The 18,779-nt window shown below is 49.9% G+C and overlaps 1 protein-coding gene across 1 annotated transcript; it reads right to left on the bottom strand.

The window, feature by feature from the left end:
* Positions 1-10,463: 10,463 nt before the first annotated feature.
* Positions 10,464-17,855, bottom strand: ZP4 (zona pellucida glycoprotein 4; the record flags this gene model as incomplete). Its single annotated transcript, XM_079107759.1, has 11 exons — positions 10,464-11,438; positions 11,589-11,744; positions 12,753-12,831; positions 13,137-13,287; positions 13,358-13,547; positions 13,727-13,857; positions 14,650-14,747; positions 15,219-15,406; positions 16,342-16,500; positions 17,417-17,659; positions 17,789-17,855. 11 exons carry the CDS (start codon positions 17,853-17,855, stop codon positions 11,335-11,337), a joined length of 1,566 nt encoding a protein of 521 aa, XP_078963885.1. The 3' UTR covers positions 10,464-11,334.
* Between the last annotated feature and the right edge of the window lie 924 nt (positions 17,856-18,779).

The raw sequence follows: 18,779 nt of genomic DNA on the forward strand, positions 1-18,779 counted from the left end.
GGCAGCAGGAGCTGTGTTTGCATCCATGGGCTCTCCCTGCCCTGGCAAGTGAGGTGGTTGAAGAGAAAGAGTGCTTGCCACAGGCCCCTGCCAGGTCCTCGGAATGCCTGCCCTTCCTCCTTTGTCCCCACAATGACTTTACAGGAGGTGACACCATCCCCATTTCACCAACAAAAGGTGAGGCCCTTGGGTTATCTGGACCCACGATGTGTCACTTTGAGATTTGCATTCATTGAGGGCTTGGTGGGAACTGACAATAGCTCAACTCTGTTCCTTGATGGAAGGGAGAACATCAAGGAAGCTCTGTGAAATAAGCAGCAAGACAAAAACTGACTAAGCACCTGTTCATCCCATGATCAATAGCTATTGATCAGCTAGGGCGGGTCATGCCCATGCTAGGAACTGAGGCTCAGAGATGGTGGGAAACCATCCTGGTCCAGGCTGTCATCTGACTGAAGCTCCATCCAGCTTTCTCTCCCTCCTCTTTTCTCAGGGGATGTGGATCCAACCAGTGGCCTGGTTGCCTTGCTGTTTAAAATGGATGAAACTAGCCTCTGCCCCAGAGGAACTCGGTGCTGAAGGATCCGACTCTTATCTCCAGTACCAGATTCTGCCTTAGGTGACTGGAGACGACTTGCTTTTCAAATTTGTGCCTTCTTTAGTAGCTTAAAAGGCGTTGTTCCTTTGTTTTGAAGTGGGGGGAAATTTATGTAAATGTCTCTCTGTCATGTAAAGGAGATTTAATTGGTCACTAAAGAGTATAATCTGTTCCCTCCACTGCAACAGTGGAGCTGGATTGTTCTTGGGTGGACCTGAGCTGTCTTCCCAGAGGCCTTGAGAGGGCGCTCTTTGAGCTTTGACACGCACTCCCAGGTGTCATCTGCTATTTGGGGATGCAGAAAAGATTGGAATTTCTGTCCCCACTCCTCTCCTTGAGGGCAAAGAGGAGGAAATGATAGAATCCCATACTCTAGAGGGAAAGCCCTGTTCTGAGGGAGCCTGTCTCCTCAGGGATGGACTGGACGCGGGGCAAAGTCTAGGGATGATGCACAGGGAGCCTCCTGCCCAAAGTTTAGGAACCGAGGTCTGCAGAGCCTGTGGCTCCTTTTACTTTTCGTCTTTGGAACTTCATTTCATTTTCACTTGGCAGTAGTTTTGGCTGTTTTCTGTTTTGTGTTGTGAAACCTTCACTAATATTGTCAGATATTTTCTTTTTCTTTCCTTCTTCCTTCCTTTGAGAAACTGGACACTATGTGTGATCTGACCTAGCAAATTCCACTGGGAAAATTTATCTCAAGGAATAATTTAATAAATATACAAAAGCATCTTCCTAAGGCTGCCCATCCCTAAGTGGTTTATAGCACTGGAGGACATGGTCGTGGCCACATTTACCAAATGAAGATGATCCCATAAAGCCTGGCATGGAACACCATGTGGCTGTTCACAAGGATGTCTGAGAAAAATCTCAAACAGATATTTGGGGTCAAGAAAGGGATGTCCTAGAAAATGGGGTTTAAACAGTTCCTCTGTTGTTCCTCAGACTCTTAGGGTGGGAATAGTATTGCAGAGGTCAATTGCCCAGCACTGTGGGAGGGCCACTGGCAACACTCAGCCATTCACAAAATATTTATAAGTGACAGTAATTTAAACATCTTGATTGGTTTTATCTTTGATTCTAGAATCAGGAAACACTTCATTCCCTAAAATAGATTCAGTGTTCTGATGGGCAGAGTGAAGGGAAGTGTTCTTTTTTTTCCCCCAGTACCAGGGATTAAACCCAGGGTTGCTTAACCACTGAGCCCCATTCCCAGCCCATTTCTGTCTTTTATTTAGAGTTGGAGTCTCACTGAGTTGCTAAGTGCCTTGCTAATTGCTGAGGCTGGCTTTGAACTGGAGATCCTCTTGCCTCAGCCTCTCGAGCCGCTGGGGTTACAGGTGTGTGCCACTGCGCGCACCTCAGAGTTTGGTTTTCTATGGATGCAACCACTGAGAGAAGCAGAAGCAAAGAACAGAAGGAGGATTGGCCACTTAAAAAGTTTCTTTCCTTGTATTCAGGAACACCTGGTTGGCTTCAGATTACTTCAAGTTAACATTTTGGTCAAGATTCAGGCCTAAGAAAATGATCATCATGGTAATTGAAAGTGTTTGGGAAGTGTTTGGTTCTCATCTCTCAATTCCTCAGAAGTTCAGGTAGCAACTTACTTTCCCTTTGTCAACATGGAACTTCGGTGATTCCATTTTGAGTTTGGTTTGTTCTTCTGGCCCCAGGGCAGGAGCCTGTCTAAGCAATGGCCTCCTCCAACTTGATTTAGTAAGTGTCTCCTGTAGACACTGTGTTCTTCTGTGCAACATCAACAGCTCCCATTTTATAAAGATGGAATTCATACTATTATCTGCTTTTCAGGCCACTGTGAGCATCAAATAAAACGATCCACAGAAATGGCTTTGCAGAGTTATCTGCATTCCGTAGGTGCTCGAAAAGGTCGTTATTATTTTACAGTTTCTCAGCACTCATCTCTGGGGTTGAGAGCACAGAGCAGTCTCCTCCCTCTTCCCATCTGTTTCATAGAGTCACCTTCACTTAGACCATGGTCAGGCTAGACGCGGGATCTGTTTGTAATCTGCCAGTGCATTGTTAACACTAAATACAAACCAATCGCCATAGTGATATTTAAATAGTGCTGCTGTGGGGCTTCCCCTCTCTTCCTGTGATCTATTCTGCTTTACGTTTTCACCCTACCTCAGCTGGTGAAGTACTTTCATTGGGCTACCGCATTTCAGTTATTCTAGTTTTCCAAATCTGTTTTAATTAATTAATTTTTTTTTTTTTTTGTGGCCAAAGGAAGATGACGCTTGAGATACCAGAGAATTCAAGTAAATTAAAAAATTAGAATAAAGTAAAAACTAGAATGCCAATTGAGGGAATCGTATAATGTACAGGCAATCAGGTGGAATAAGGGAAGGGCTTAGTCACAGGAAACACGGAACAGCAAGCCAATTGGCCCCAAACCAAGAGCACTGAATCATCCCGAGGTCTCCCAGGGCTTGGTGTCAATTCACAGAGTCACTCCCATAGATTGTGTTAAGATTGTCTGCATGGTAATTGCAAAAACGGTTGACTCATGGAATTTAAATGTGACTTTGACAGGGAGCTGCTTCCCTGGCACTCGTGATGAATGGACTTATTTATAAGCACCTTCCCATCATTCTCTGTTGCCTTCTGGGTAACGGCAAATGCCAGGCACAGCACGCCTGCAGGTGTAGACCTTTGGAAGGAGACAGGGGAAGGAGTGTCAGAGCGTCAGCAGGAGCCTGCAGTGGAGAGCAGGACAGGACACAGGGGCCCAGGAGCACCCATCACTCGCCCAGTCCTCTCCACCCGGGTTTGCTTTAGGGGGCTCAGCAAAAAACTAAATAAAACCACAGACGGCTCCTTTCCACCACAGCGAGTCAAAGTCCTCTTGTACACAGGACTTGCTGGGGCCCCGTGAGAAGAGGCAGAGGGGAAAGATCCCGCTTCAACTCCTGAAGGGCACATGTGTCCTCCCCCGCCGCCTGGGGCCACAGGCCTCTGAACCATGGACGGATGCCACGGACAGAGAAAAGCAGCAGTGACAGTTGCAGACCAGAGGTCACACACAAGAGGCTGGAGAGACCCACGCGGGTGCTGTTTCTTTGAGGCAGAGGGACTGGGAGGAGGGAAGGAGGGCTCTTCTCCTCTGTGCTTTTCTATATATAATTTGAATTTCTTTTTTCTAATTTGGTCCTATCAGTTAGTATTTGTATAGGTAGGATGATGGGCCCTTTGATTGTCTTTATACCTTTTTGTATTTAAGTAGAGCTGACCAGTATTACTTTGCAATGTGAGACAAAAAGACAGATAATGATATGCTGAGAAGAATATGGGAAAGCTGAAGACTCAGTGCCGTCCCAGTGGGTGCACGCAATGGTAGAGCCACTTGGAGAATAGTTGTGGATTCCCCCTGAACCTCTGTGCCCCAAGACTCAGAAATTCTGCCTTTAGGTATATACTTAAGACAAATAAAAAGGACGTCCACATGTCAACTTGTACACGAATGTTCACAGCCAAATCCTGAAGCCTACTCGTGGAAGGACCTGAACATCCATCAACTGATAAATGAACAAGCACAATGGAACAAGGGAATATTATTCAGCCATAACAAGGAATAAGGCGCTGAAGTCTGCTATGATACAGAGGAAGCTGGAAAACACTGCGAAAGAAGCTAATCACAAAGGCCACACAGAGTGTGGTTATTTTATAAGAAATGTCAACAACAGGAGTGGGAAGGAGGAAGAGAGGGAAAGGGGACGTATGGGAGAATGAAATTGACCAGATTGTATTGTTAAATTATGTGCATGTACAAACAAGGAATCCCACTGTTATGTAAATTAAAATGCACCAATAAAAAGAGGAAAATGTCCAGAACATGCAAATCTGTGGCGAAGAGTTGTAGTTGCTAGGGCTGCGGAGAGGAGGGAATGACCAGTGACTTCTAATGGGTACAGGATTTCTTTTGTCTAGGAGATAGTACAACTCTATTAATACACCAGAACCACTGAATTATATATTTTAAGGGGGTAAATCATATAGGATGTGGATAACGTCTCAATAAAGCTGTTTGAACACTTGTTCAAATCCAAGGCTAGTCTTTTGCGGAGAAGACACCACAATGGCTGCCCCCGGGCTTGGCATGTGTCCATGTGGGATTTTAATTTTTATAGTGGTCAAATACTTTTTCTTAAGGAGAGGCAACGGATGCTAGTAGGATATCTGAAATGTGTTTCCAAATCATCAAGAGATAAAGCCAGTTGCGTTCTGGCAACAGCAGAGTCCTTAGTAACCATGAGGGGTCCTTCACTCCTGAGGACCACACGGTCTCTTGCTGAACACAGAAGAGTCAGGGAGCACAGAGGGGCCACTACAGAGGCAGGTGCATCCCAATGCGTCCCCAGGGCAGAAACTGCTGGGTTAAGGAACTCACATTTTCTGCCTAAAACCCAGCCACTCTCTGGGAAGATTCTGGGCTCTTTTTAATCTGGTTCAGTTATGTTGTGGTTTGGTGTGATACACTCAGCAATTGTGGCCTGAGCTCCTGCTCCAAGCCAGGCCCTCTGTCCTGGACAAGGACAAGGGAATTTTCAGGGAGAAAGTTTGACTCCTACAAAGTCCAGGTGACTTTGGCAAGGTCCTTCACAGTAGGCCAGTCACTAGTCATGAAGGTGACTCGTGGAGAGAACCTGCCTTCCCCAACACCTGGTCCTTGCCAAGGTCACTTCCTAGGGAGCGCGTCCCCACTGTGAGGAAAGGGAGGCCAGTGGAAAAGTCTCTCTTTTGCTTCCTAACATTAAAAAAAAATTATTATTTAATTGACAAATAAAAATTGTATGTATTGATCACCTGCTACATGTTTTGAGATGTGTATTGTGGAGTGGCTAAGTAGAGCTAATTCACGTCACCTCCCATACTGAGAAATCTTGAAATGTGTTCTCTCAGTGATTTTCAAGTATACAACACATGGTTACTCATTCTAGTCACCATGTCCTACAATAAATTTCTTGAATGGATTCCTCCTGTGCAACAGAAATTTTGTATCCTTTGCCCAAGTCTCCCCAGCCACCCCATCCTGGTCTGCTTCCTTTGAACACTATCTAGGTACTTTTGACAGACACAGAATAAATTCCCAGGTCTGAGAGGATGGTGCTTATATACTGATGAAGCATGAACTCATTAATCAGGTATGTGGTAAGGACATTGGGTGTGTTAGCTCTCTGTCACTACAGCAAATTCCTGAGATGAGCACCTTAATGGAGGCAATGGTTTCTTGTCTCATATTTCAGAGGCATGTAGTCATTCCATGGTTGCTTGGCCCTGGTCCTGTTGCTCTGGGCCTGTGGTGGAGGAGCACCTCATGGTGGGAGTATGTGGTGGAGATGGCTCAACTCATGGCAGGCAAGAGGCAGAGAGAGAGGGAGGGAGGGGGAGGAGGGGAGGGAAGGCAAGCATGGCCCCAGGGACCTCATTTCCTCCCACCTCCTAAAGGTTCCATCACCTCCCAGCAGCGTCACTTTGGGGACCAAGCCTTCACACAAGGCCTTAGGGGGGATGTTCAAGATCCAACCTAAGACCCTGGGCAAACATGGAGTATTGATCATTACAACTCAGCCCCTTACTGCAATATTTAGACTAAAAAGACAAAATTCCACAGGTGCGACTCATCCTGTCCAATGTCCCCGCAGCCCATTCTTTCTTTACTCCCACAAATCTCCTCACAGGCAGCCCTCTGCTTGCTCCTTTCCCAGCCACAGTGCTTGAGATAGGAAGTATCACTCCAAGTGACCCCTTCCGGCTGGCTGATTAGGTACGTGGGGTGCTGGGGAGGGTGGCTTATTTCCCTGTGGTAATGTCTGTGGCCCCCTTCACGTAAGCAAGGGTGGAGAGGCTAGTCTGCTCAGGAAAGGGGCAGAGAAGAGGGTGGTCAGCAGTACAATGGCTGGCTTTCTGCTCTCTCTGGCCTGCAGCTGTCCAGTGGGGCTTGCTCTGACCCCTTCTATCAGCCGCTGGGCTTCAGCTCTTCAAGGAAGAGAAGGGGCTGGGGAGGGACACAAAAGCACACTCAGCTCACAGCATGACGACTCTGAGCGGGAGACCAGGGGAGTAGCAGCCCTGAGGGTTCCCACAGGCCTGGGACAAGGAGAACGACTGAAGGGAACAAAACAGTGTCAGAGCCAGGGAGCTGGGAAAAATTTACAGTCCCCCTTAATTCAGGGTGACAAAGCTGAGCTACAGAGACTAAATGCTTTGCCCACAGCGTGCAGATGGTCTTCTGGTCTGCGTCCTGTGCTGAGGAGAGTGGTGTTGGCTCCTGGGAAGAACAGGCTCCTGGTGAGCAGCAGGCGGATCCAGACTCATCTTCCTGTTTCCGGCTCTAGTTTCTGTTCATTCCCTGTTGGCTGTTGAACAGAGTACCTCATCTCATTTCCTAACACAAAAGGGAATTCCAACATACAGAGCCATTAAGACCTTTTAATTCATGACTCTGATGTCAAAATCATGTTTCTAGTCACCAGCCAGTTGCCTGGGTTCAACTTTGAAGGTTTATACTAATCATTACCCTATGTACATTTATGATTACACAAACGGTGTGAATCTACATCGTGCACAACCATAGAAACAAAAAGTTGTGGGGCTGGGGAGATAGCTCAGTTGGTAGAGTGCTTGCCTTGCATGCACAAGGCCCTGGGTTCGATCCCCAGCACTGCAAAAAAAAAAAAAAAAAAAGTTGTACCCCATTTGTGTACAATGAATCAAAATGCTGTCTGTAAAAATTTTAAAATTAAAAAAAAAGATAAACCTTTCCGTGGGAAGAGACAATGAAGCAATCTTTAACATTTCTTGAATTCCTAAGTTGTCAGTGACCAGCAAATCCCATCCTTAAGTTATTGATGTTGCAAATGTTAACTTGCCTTGATCTTACGGTTTTTACAAACTATATATGAAATTCCATTGGCTTTTTAATTGGTAAATAAAACAATGTATCATGCACAACATGATGTTTTGAAATGTGCCTGTGCTCAAGCTAATACTCACATTCTGATTGTTTTATGATGAAAACACTTAAAATCTATCCTTAGCAATTTAAGAATACACGACTTTATGAACTGTAGTTTCCATATTGTACAATAGATCTCTTGAACTTATTTCTCCTAACTGAAATTTTGTACATTTTGACCAAAATCTCTGCATCCCTAGCCCCAGCTCCTGGTATATAAGCACCATTCACTTCTCTTCAAGTTCAGCAGTTTTAGACTTTATACGTCAGGTGACCCTGTGGGTAGCACTTACTTGTCTGCCTGGCTTACTCCACCTACAGTGATGACTTTCCGGTTCACCACATTGTTGAAAGGGACCGGGCCTCCTTTGTAAAGACCGAGCAGAATTTCACTGTATACTTACATTTTCTTCGTCCAGCGACTGAGGTTGCTTCCACATCTGTGCAGTCGTGGATGAAATCGCAGTGGATGCAGGAGCACCCTGGTCTGTTGGCCGCCTGTCTCCCGTGGCTGGGTACCAGCAGGGGGGCTGCTGACCCCCATGGTCCAGCACAGCCCCTCCACACGCTTCTCCTCAGCGTTCGCTGACATTTTCACCCACAGCCTGAAAGTGTGCCTGGCCTGCGTGTCCCCATCACCTCTTGGCTTTGTCTTTTCCGTACTGGCCATTCTCCCAGGTACAAAATGACAGCTTGTTGAAATTTGTACTTCCCTGATGTTATCTTTTCACGTACTAGTTAGCCATTTGTAAGTCTTTTGAGAAATGTCTACACAGGTTCTTTGTCCTTTATATAAAGCAGGTTTTCTTGGTGTTGAGTTCTATGTATGTCTTGGATATTAAGACATACACGGTGTAGGGTTGGAAGATCTTTCCTCAATTCTTTAGACTTTTGTCATCATTGGCTTAAGGTAGCTTTGCTTGTGGGTCAGTGAGACACGAGCAGCAGCCCCCTAGCTTACGATCACGGGGGAGGGTAGGTGCAGTCTGATAGACTCTGCAGTTAGACTTGCAAACTGTCCAAAACTGGAGAGGAGGCGGGGACCAGTGTGGCTCCCGTGGAAGCATCTCACAGTCAAACCGGTGGTCCTGGACTGCAGCAGTCCTACCTCCAACAACACCGTCCACCCTCAGGGATTTAGGGCAGCTAGAGTTTTTTCATTCGGGGGGACAAGAAGCAGGACAATCTGAGGCTAACCACGGGCAGTTGGCCTGGGAGTTAGCGCTCCATGTCAGAGCGGGTGGATCTGGGCCATGCACAGGAAGGGGTCAGCACAATAAATAGTGACAAATTCAGGAGAAACCATGATCTGCAAGAATGAGTGGATTATTTTGACTTGATTTGAATTAATCTTTAAAAAACTGCCAGCTATAAATGGGTTTTGTAAATTTTTTAAATGGTGAAGGTTGGAAAGAGTTTGGGTAGCACATGTCTTTTATGATTTGCTAGAGGCTCTTTAACCTTGTAGAAGTGCCATAAAAAATAGTTTAACAAGTTTCAGAATGAGGGCCTTGACTATATATTAATAAACTATTCAAGTTAATGGTCCCAGCTGGTATTTCCCTTTAGAGTCATGATTCAACTCCACATTAGGTGATTTTGGCCAGAGGCTATTCAATTCGGAGGCACATGGTGCACGGTTTTCCCTCCAAAAGTATTCCTCTCCCTGTTGACCAGACCACCTTGATAAGGACCGCAGGGTTGGGAAGTCAGCATCGTCTCTCTGCAGCAGTGTGCTCTCTGGGCCATTGCTCCTCACATATTACTGGAAGAGGTGCACTGGCAAAGCCCAAGGGAATTAAGTACTCAGCTCTCTCTGGAGGCTCACAGGGTGTTAATGTAACAGCCCAAGAAGCCCCTAGAGGGGTCTGGAAGGTTCTAGGTAGAGGACTAAGCACCAGGATTGTCCTGTCTTTGGTGACAGTGTACATCTGGTATTGTGCTTTCACTTTCCCTGAGTGAATAACCCATGTGTCAGCGCCAGACCAGCCTCCTCTGTGGGAAGCCGGATTTCTAGCTTCTCAGGTCAGTTCCAGGTAGAGGACCCTGCACTCTTGCTTTGACCTACAGATGAGCCACAAACCCATGATCACAACATGCACATATTTCTCTTATGGGAAGGGTGACCCCCTTTCCCAGGCACTCTTACCCCAGCTTCTTCCCATTGGTTACATGACGCTTGTCTGCCACTGTTGCTGGGCAGCTTTCCTGGAGAGACACCACTCACCAGTGCACACAGGCTGCCCATCAGATGGCACTTCCCATACACATTTGGAGTGGCCTTTGGACTCATGCATGGCAGGTCCTAGACAATGCTGCTATGAAGCACTTGAGGTGGTTAGTAAAAGGGTCAAACTTCATTCTTTTAAAGACATACATTGAGTTATTGGAAAGTGTGGCTGGGTATATGGAAGAAGTTGTAAAACTATTTAGAAGTGTATAGTATTTCTAATTAATGTTCACAATGCAAGACTTGCAATAGATATCCTAGCCTTCGCAGGCTGAATATGAAGACGAAAACTTGAGTTTATTATGTTGAAATTTTTGATGTGTTAAATGCATTTCATCTCTTTGCAACCAAGCTGAGTCACAGTTACATTGTGACCAAGTTATCCACCACCTCTGCTGCAATCAGACCATTGTTCTCCCCTGGGGGGCGGGGCTTGGCCTTCAGCACAGGTTGTCAGAACTTTGCATAGAATGCAGCCCTCAAGCTGAACCTGCGCCTGGCATGGGAAACCGATGCCCCTGGAGAGCTGAGTATCTTTTGTACCACATGGAATTAAAAATGACATCTGGCCATTAGACTGAATTTTGAGTTCTAGCTCAACTCATTGTTGACCAAGTGACATTGAATATGTTTTTCCACCCTCTAGGGGTCCCCAATTCTAGACAGTGGGGACAAATGCCCACACATCAGGTTTCCATGAGGTACATGTACAGTAGCAACAGCACCCAGGGCAGCTGCTGTCACCAGGAGACTACAGTGCCCAGGAGTAGAGCACACCCTGCCTGAGCGTTTAACATCTGAATGCCCTGGAGCGTGACCAACAGCATCACTTACTAGAACATTCCTTGAACAGGACACCAACCCTGAGAAGTCACTGACTGCACCATTTTCCTCACCAGCCTTGGGCTCACTCCAGTAGGAGGCTGAAGATAAAGCCTCTTCTGATCAAGCCACCTCTAGTTGTCCAATCCATGATCAGAAGTTGCCTTTGTCATGGCTCCAGACTCTGGTTTTCAAAGTCTCATGCTCAGAATAGGACCAGCAACACCTCAGAAGTTAGAAATGCAAGGTGAAGTCTCCATGCAGACCTCCTGCATCCAACTCTAGGGAGGGACTAGAAATGCTTTCTCCCAGTCCCCCTGTGATCCTGGTGCTCACTGAAGTTCAAGAACCAGTGGTCTGGAAGATCCCTGGCAAGCTGTGAACTAGTTCTACCCTCATTTAGTTGTTCTAATCTAATGGAAGAATTTTGTTCTATTCCCCTTCGAGTCTCTACAGCCTGTTAAACCTGAGTAACTTAGTACACACACACACAGCTTGAATTGTCAGCCTTGAAATTCTACACATCTGTCCTGCTCAGAAAGATGTGTCCAAGACTTGATTCTTTTCTCAGGTGTGGCACCACCCCAGCCTGGCAAGATGAGATCGAGAGCAGGTAGGTAAAGAATTGGCCTAGAACTAGCCTATCAAGTGACAAGCTTGGCACGCTGGCAATGCAGGCTGGCTTTATTCGACACATTTGTTCTGAGGAACTCATCTCCGTCTCCTGGTAGCCAAGTAGAATACCAACAAGACTCCGATGATTACGGTACCGGAAAGGCCTGCCACCCACAGAGCCTTGGCATCCACCTGCGCACCTGGGGATGGAAAGGTCAGTGAGCGAATGCCACAGGGTCTGTCCTGACTAAGACCCAGAGTCTTCCTCTATAAGGAGATGGCAGTAAACCAGGGACAAGTAGGAGTTCAGGTCTGCGGATTCCGGTAGCTGGTAAGTTTCCGGCACTCACTTAAATATTTGTGGGACTTCTCCAGAGGGTCTTTCAAGGCTTGGAGTAAAATCATGGGGCCACTGCTGGAGATACTGGCAGTATTGTTCTGAAGAGAGAGCTCAGATTTTCTTCCTGTTGGAGATAGGAGAGCCGAGCGTGTTGCAATTTTAATTTTTGGACACATGGGTCAGGTGTAGGGAGTGCTAGGACACAAAGCCAAGGGCCCCATAGGCAGAGCCGTTCCAGCCTTGCTAACGCCTCGCCTTGGCACGTTAACGGGAACTTGTGCAGGCCCAAGGCCTCGAAACCAATGCCGTTGCCTCAGGTTGACCAGAATCAGGGCATAGGGGCTGCGATGTTAGAAACAGTCTCCAAATTACTTTACAAAAGGGGCACTTTGACAGCAGCCTATTTATAGTCCACTTATCTTGTATCACAGGGAAGGATATGTTACTGTTAAAACAGGAAGTAAGAGCAGAAATGTTTAAGTCTGCCAGCTGGAAAAAAAAAGTCAATCTAGGTGGCTCAGTCCTTTAGAAGTGGGATAATGCACATCAAGTTGAATGGTAAGGAATTGACACAATGCCCTGCCCAGTAACTACCAATTGGTTACTCCAAGTATTTTGTTTTCTGATAGCCAGAAGTGACTGAGCGTTAGGGGTTATGAATCCCAAGCTGAGGGAGAGACCAGCACCAGATGGTACCCTGTGGAAGTGCACACTAACAGCACTGGGTCTGCCGGACACAGCCCAGTGCCAAGTCCACCATCACTCCAGCTATTTGGCTATTTAGACCACGTCCCAGACCTGCCCTTGGGTGTGTATTTGTTTACATTTGTTAATTTACAAATGTAAATGTTGTTTACATTTGTTGAGATTTACATTTGTTACCCGGCCAGGTGTTTTGTGAAAGCGAGTCAGACGTGGGCCAAAGACGGCTTTGGCTTCTGGTTTTATTAAAGTTTATCTGGGTAAGAGCTTGGGTTGGCTCTTTATTGCTTCTATTATAAAGGACCTGGCATTCTAGGGAGTTGGTGGTCTCCATGCTAATGACATGTGACTAGTACCTAGAGGAGCTTTATCGATAAGCCTCAGTTTGAGTCACTCGGCTATAAGCTAAGAGCTGTTAGGCACTGGCATGGAGATCCCCTTGCGTACCCACTAGGGTAGACTGCATACTCACCACTTGTGACAGGACAGGTTACCATGCAGGACGATGTCCCCGCAGGCTGGCAGACTGACACACTGCAGTGCAGATACACCTGGGGGTCAACAGAACTTGGGTCATGGTGTAGTGCTTCCAGGTCAGACACCTCGACCTGCTTCATCTCCCCAGGTAGGGTTGAGAAAGTTATCGGGACATCTTGGTATGTCCAAGCTGATGTCACCACAGCCCTGAAGAACTAGGACCCAGGTAACACCAGTGACATGAGTGATGGCCATCTGGGGCCGCTAAGGCAGGGCCAGCAGGAAGCACTGAAGGGCCGACCTGGCTGAGGAGTGGCAGGATGGGGACAGTGCTAAGGCGAGTCAGTTCCAACGAGTGGTGTGGAAGGGAATGTCATACCTGCCCCCCAAGAGCCTCCTCTGCCCTCGCAGGGTCCACGAAGCCGAAGGTGGCGATGCTGAAGCGCTGGCGGTGGGAGGGAAGTGGCAGGCTGGGGGCTTTCTGGACGGGGATAAGGCGGGTCTGGTAATTGTCTCCAGCGTAGGGACACCTGAGCCAGGAGACCCGCAGTCAGGACAGGCTTCAGGGCACCAGTGCCTGTGTACGGGAGGACCACTTACCCCTCCACCAGTATGGGCCACTGAGGCTGACGCAGGGGGCTGGGGCTGGGCGTGGCCCAGCACTGTCGCAGGAGCAGCCCCAGGTTGGGGTCTGTTCTGTGGAGGACAGAGACCTCTACGTAGATGGGATCCCGGAGCACCTTCACCACTGGGTAGTCCCCGGCAGCATAGTAAGAGCCATAGTTTTTATCTGTACAAAGCCGAAATAAGAAGCTGAAGTGGTACAAACAGCTAGGAACCCGCAAGTCACTTGAGAGCCTGTCACCCCAGTGGACACCTGTGCAAACATCTTGTTACCAAGTGAGCATCTCTGCCCAGAACCACGAAGGACCGGTCGCAGGACAGGCACTCCAGGCACGAGGGTCTTACCCTTGGCGATCTGAAGTTCCAGAGCGAGGGCTCCAGGCTGGGCCTTAGCAAGGGGTGGTGGGAGACTGAAAACCTGGACGTTAACTGGGAACGTGTCGCCGTTTATGGCGTAGCTGCAGCTGACGCGAAGTCTGAGTCAAAAAAACAAGGTTTCAGCTAGCTTGAGGGGGCTGGCCATACCTCTTTCATTTTAACTCCTAAAGGCCACCCAGTACTAGGTGCTACGCACATTCTTGGGCATGGCAGATGTGGTTCCTACCCGGGGAGAGTTGTATTTTAGTTGGGGTGGCCCCTATGTAAGAAGGACCAACGCGAGTTGAAGGTAAGAGCCACGCAAGAAACAAACACCTTGAGGGACACGTGCCTACAGTCGAGGTGGTGGTCGGGAAGCATCTCGACGTGACGGAGATCAGAACCGACGGTTGAAAGGATGGCCCGACCCAGAGCTAAGCCAGGGGCAGGAAGGGCTTGTGACCGACTCTCCCCTGGGGCCGGGGCACAGCAGGTCAGGGGCAAGTGTCACCCGGTGGGGCGGGTGGAGGAATAGGAGTCGTTTGCTCAGGGGCCGAGTTATGGCCATGTTAGCCTCACGTCTGAAAGCCAAGATGCTTAAAGATGCTTAAAGCATGGGATGTGGCTGAGGGAAGGTCTGAGGGATTCCTGAGGCTCCAACGTGGACCATGGAAGAAGGGAGAAGTCTACTATGGCTTTAAACCAGTTCACAGTTCAGGGGAAGAACAGGAGTCCAGGTGAGGGCCAAGATCAAGTTGGTACAGTGATGCAGGTGGACTTCAATGGTCAGCAAGACCAGCAGAACCAGGCAGTGACCTTCTCCCATTGAGGGTTCCTCTGTGCACTCACCTTGGCCTGCTTTATGGACTGAGGGAAGTTACTCTGGTCAATCAGGTCAACCAAGACCTTACCTGAAGATGCTGTCGCGCGTGATAGAGCCACGACCCCAGGTCCTCACATCCCTAGTGGCCACCAGCTCATTCTCGTACACCACCTGGTCTCCAGCGGTCTAAGGAGGTGGTGAAGAGAAGTCCGTCATTCCCAATGCTTCCTCCGACCTGGTTCTCAGCCACGCTCCCCGGCCTGTGACACTTCCTGCCCTGAGCAGGAGCGGGGCAGGGGCTCCTGGCAGCGATTGATCTGGAGGCATAGCTCGCTGCAGCACAGATGGGCAGAGGCTGCCGAGATGAAGCAGACCTGACTCCAGGTCGGCACCCTGGCTCCCAGGACAGTGGGAGGAAACCTTGTTCTTCTCAGTAGCTTGGAGACAGCCATGCTACTGCTGAGATGGCGTCGCTGGTGCCCAGGGGAGGCCTCGGTCATCTCAGGTGATGCCTTACTGGCTCCACAGACCATCCTGAACCCCAGCGGTCAGAACGGTCCTTCCTGGCCAGGACGTTCCAGCTGTCCTCTAGCAGTCACGAGGACACAGCCCCCCACTTCTAGAACCAGGAGCAACGCCCTGGGCAGCAGTGCTTACCCGTCTCGTGGTGCCACAGGAAGTAAATGGAAACTGGAACAGGACAAAGGCACGCGTTGCCATCACAGGGTCACATTCGCTGTTGTTCCCGAAGGCCAAGTACACGGAATCCAGGCGCAACGGAGGCGAGGCTGCGCTCCGGGACACGGCGATGGAGAAGCGGCCCTCTTGGGTACAGTGTGAGGTCACTGCAACACCAGAGCAGCCGTGAGAGCTGGTCGTTGCTCCTTCGATAGAGCCGGCTGGACCAAAGTCCACCGACGTAGCTCAGAGCTGTTCTGGCATCACAGCCTAGCCGAGGCGGCAGCAGGGCCACCATTTGGCCCAAGGCAAGGATCATAACCACCTTGCGTCAGCTTCGTTTGTGAACCTGGGATGGTACCCCCTCTTCCCAGAATTCACATCTGAGAGATGCTTATTGAGAGGGAAGCTTGTATATCACACACACACCCACACACACACACACACCCCCAGTTTCTTTATCCATTCATCAACTGAAGGGCATCTAGGTTGAATATTAGCCATAAAGAATAAAATTATTGCATTTGCAGGCAAATGAATGAAATTGGAGAATATCATGCTAAGTGAGATAAGGCAGTCTCAAGAAACTAAAGGATGAATGATCTCGCCGATAAGTGGATGAGGACACGTAATGGGGGGTGGGAGGGGGTAAGACTGGAGGAAGGAGGGACTGTATAGAGGGGTGGGAAGGGTGGGGGGAAGGAAAGAACAATGAACCAAGCCATTACCCAAATGGTGTGCCTCTACTTCATGTACAAACAGAAACAAGATGTACCCGTTTGTTCACAATTAAAAAACAAGCTTGGAGCACGATTTGAGGCCTGGAAAAGACTTCTTGGAATGAGACTCTGCACAACGTATCAGCCGCCAGCATGTCCATCCCCTAGGAGAAGATTAGGTTTCCCCTTCTGTTAGCAAGTACCTGACTTGGATCCTTGAGGTTCCAGAGGGTTTGCTTTGGTTTGGATCCTGGGTGAATCGATGGAGGCTGAAGGAAGCGGTTCCTGGGTCCCAGAGCTCGGAGGCCTAGCCTTACCTCAGCCTCCAGCTACCACCGTGGGTGTTTGCTTTCCTGGGCTTCAGAGACAGGTCACTCACTCACCTGTGTTTCCATAGTAACAGGAGCCCGCCTCTTCCTCTGCCGAGCCATAGCAGCAGCCCAGCACCTCACAGTCTCCTCGAGAGATGGGTGGAGGTGCACAGGGCAGCCTGTCTCTCGCTGGCACAGAGTCACACAGGTCAGCATCTGGAGCGTGCGGAGCTGGGTGTTGAGGAGGACAGTAGCTGAGCTGGCAGATCGTCAGTGTTACAAAGCTCAACACCGAGTACCCAGACCCAGAGACGACGGCTGTAGGTCTGCGCGCGTTACGTGCCTAGGTTAAATCTGGGATGTCAGGGACACGATAAGTCAAGCCACCTGTGGGCCTCCCGAGTACTTTCTAGGAGGGAACACCAGCAAGACCAGAGCAGCAGCAGGGCTCCTTCCAGGTAACAGCCCTTCCTTCCTAAGACGAGCTACCTGAGGATCTTTTAAAACACAGGCCTGGGGCGACTCCTCACTTTGTCTCATTCTCCAGGCTGCTCAGAGGAGCAGACGGTGGAAAGTGTGGTCCAGTTCCAGCGGCTGAGAGCAAGGTGGACTCTCAGGACCAGGCAACGTTTTCTGAAATTCAGCATCATCGTCTCTGCCAGTTCCCCAGTTTAATGAGCCAGTAGCCTCACCGTGGGTAGGAGATAAGCCCTAGTCTTTCCCAATTGTTTGCTAAATCCCCTGGCGCCTGCTTCCTGGGCGGGGACTCCAGGTCTTGGGCTAATGCTGGAAGTGTAGCTCTACTGCTCACTGACAGGCCCTTGGGCAGGCTGACTGCAAGGGCCACACCACCAGGCCGGGAATGGGTGAAACGACATGCCAAGTCTGCTCCGGGGTACCGGCAGCCAGTGATCGTCAACAGGCAGTTACCCCAAGGACTGCTGGAGGGAGGCGAGGGCTGGAGAAGCGGTGGCTCACGAGTGTCATGCACAGAGCTGGTGGCAGAGGCCAAGGGCACCTTCCAGCAGCCCCTCCCACCCAATCCTGACCTCTTGCAGCCATTACCTGGACGGTCCACAGGACACCTGAGCAGCCGCCTCTTCATGACCATCTTGCGTCCAGCAGTATCTGTCCCTTCCACTCTGACTGGCATGACGTACTGGGATCCCTGCAGGCACAGGCCCCAGGGGAGTCAGCCTGCCTGGTTGCAGGAGGAGGTCTCTGGCCGACAAGGGGGTCCTACTCACCCACTCAGTGACGTAGCAGCCGCTGTAGCTTGCTTCCAGCACCACGGAGCCACCGGGTCCCTCCCTGACCCAGGTGCCACAGTCGGAGTTATTTCCCAGCCGGTGTGGCAGCCCCTGCTCATCTGGGGAAGGGAGAGGGGAAAGCACCAGGGGTCAGTCATCCTGGTCACCAGTGCCAGGCAAGAGCAGCCACATGTGCCACTGGACACCAGGGGTGCCGCCAACGAGAGGCAGTCGAGGGTCGCAACTCCAGAAGTGGCTCTTGGGCCCACATTCCGCATCAGAGGCTGCGAAGTTCACGGAGGTGAGGAAGGTGGAGAGCGGGGGCAGGGGAGCCATCGCGGCTGGGTGGCCGCCCTTACCCCACGCCGTTAGCACGGGAGCCACTTCTCGGGTGGGGAGGTCTATGGTGAACTGAAAACTCTGCAGCCCACAACGGAGCACGCCCAGACCACCCGGCACCTGAGGCTCAAGCTGGCCACTGAAAGCAAGAGGCAAGAGACAGCAGAGCCAGAAGGGGTGCGGCAGCCACATGGTGCTATCAGGAGCTCGGGAGACCCAAGAGCCAGGGGCCCTGGCTCAGAGGCTTCTTATAGGCAGAAGGAAGGCCTGGGCTCAGGTGCGCCCCTTTCACAGCAGGTGGGTCGCCTTGGAAAGCAATTCTCCCAGCCTCTTTGACTCCGGAGCAACGGCCTGCAGCTGCCTCACGTTAAAGATCTTCAGGGCCCAGGAAAACGCAGAGCTTTCTCCTGGGGCGAGGCTGCCCAGGTCTGCTTACTGACTGAAGAAGAACTGCCCCGAGAACTTGGTGTCCAGTACGTGTCCCAGCTTTGCCACCCATGGGCCACGGGATCCGGGGAGCTACTCTTTCAGACTCTTGGTTCTCTGCAGTACAATGAGACACTGTCCTGGCATCGGAGACTGAGGGTGAGGTAGATGGTCTATGTCATGTGCCTAGCACACGCCTTGAGGGCCTGTGTCCCTTCCCAGAACCCACTCGGGTTCAGAGCTTTTGCGGGAAGTCACTGTGCAGTCAGCATCAAACTTGAAATCCAAGAAAGACTTAAACCTGATTCCTGAGACAGGTTGATCCGGACCCCTTCTCTGGTCCTCGGAGAGAATCCCATCGCAGCGGTCTCTTCCTGACGAATCCCCAAGTCTCTAGCTGCTATTATCCTTTGGGCTCCCTGGCAGGATTTCGGGGGAAACGAGGAGAGGACATGGATTCCCCTGACTCCTACAGCTGCTGGGCACCTTGTCATT

The sequence above is a fragment of the Sciurus vulgaris genome (assembly GCF_902686455.1).
Source record: "Sciurus vulgaris genome assembly, chromosome: 12".
Lineage (NCBI taxonomy): Eukaryota > Metazoa > Chordata > Mammalia > Rodentia > Sciuridae > Sciurus > Sciurus vulgaris.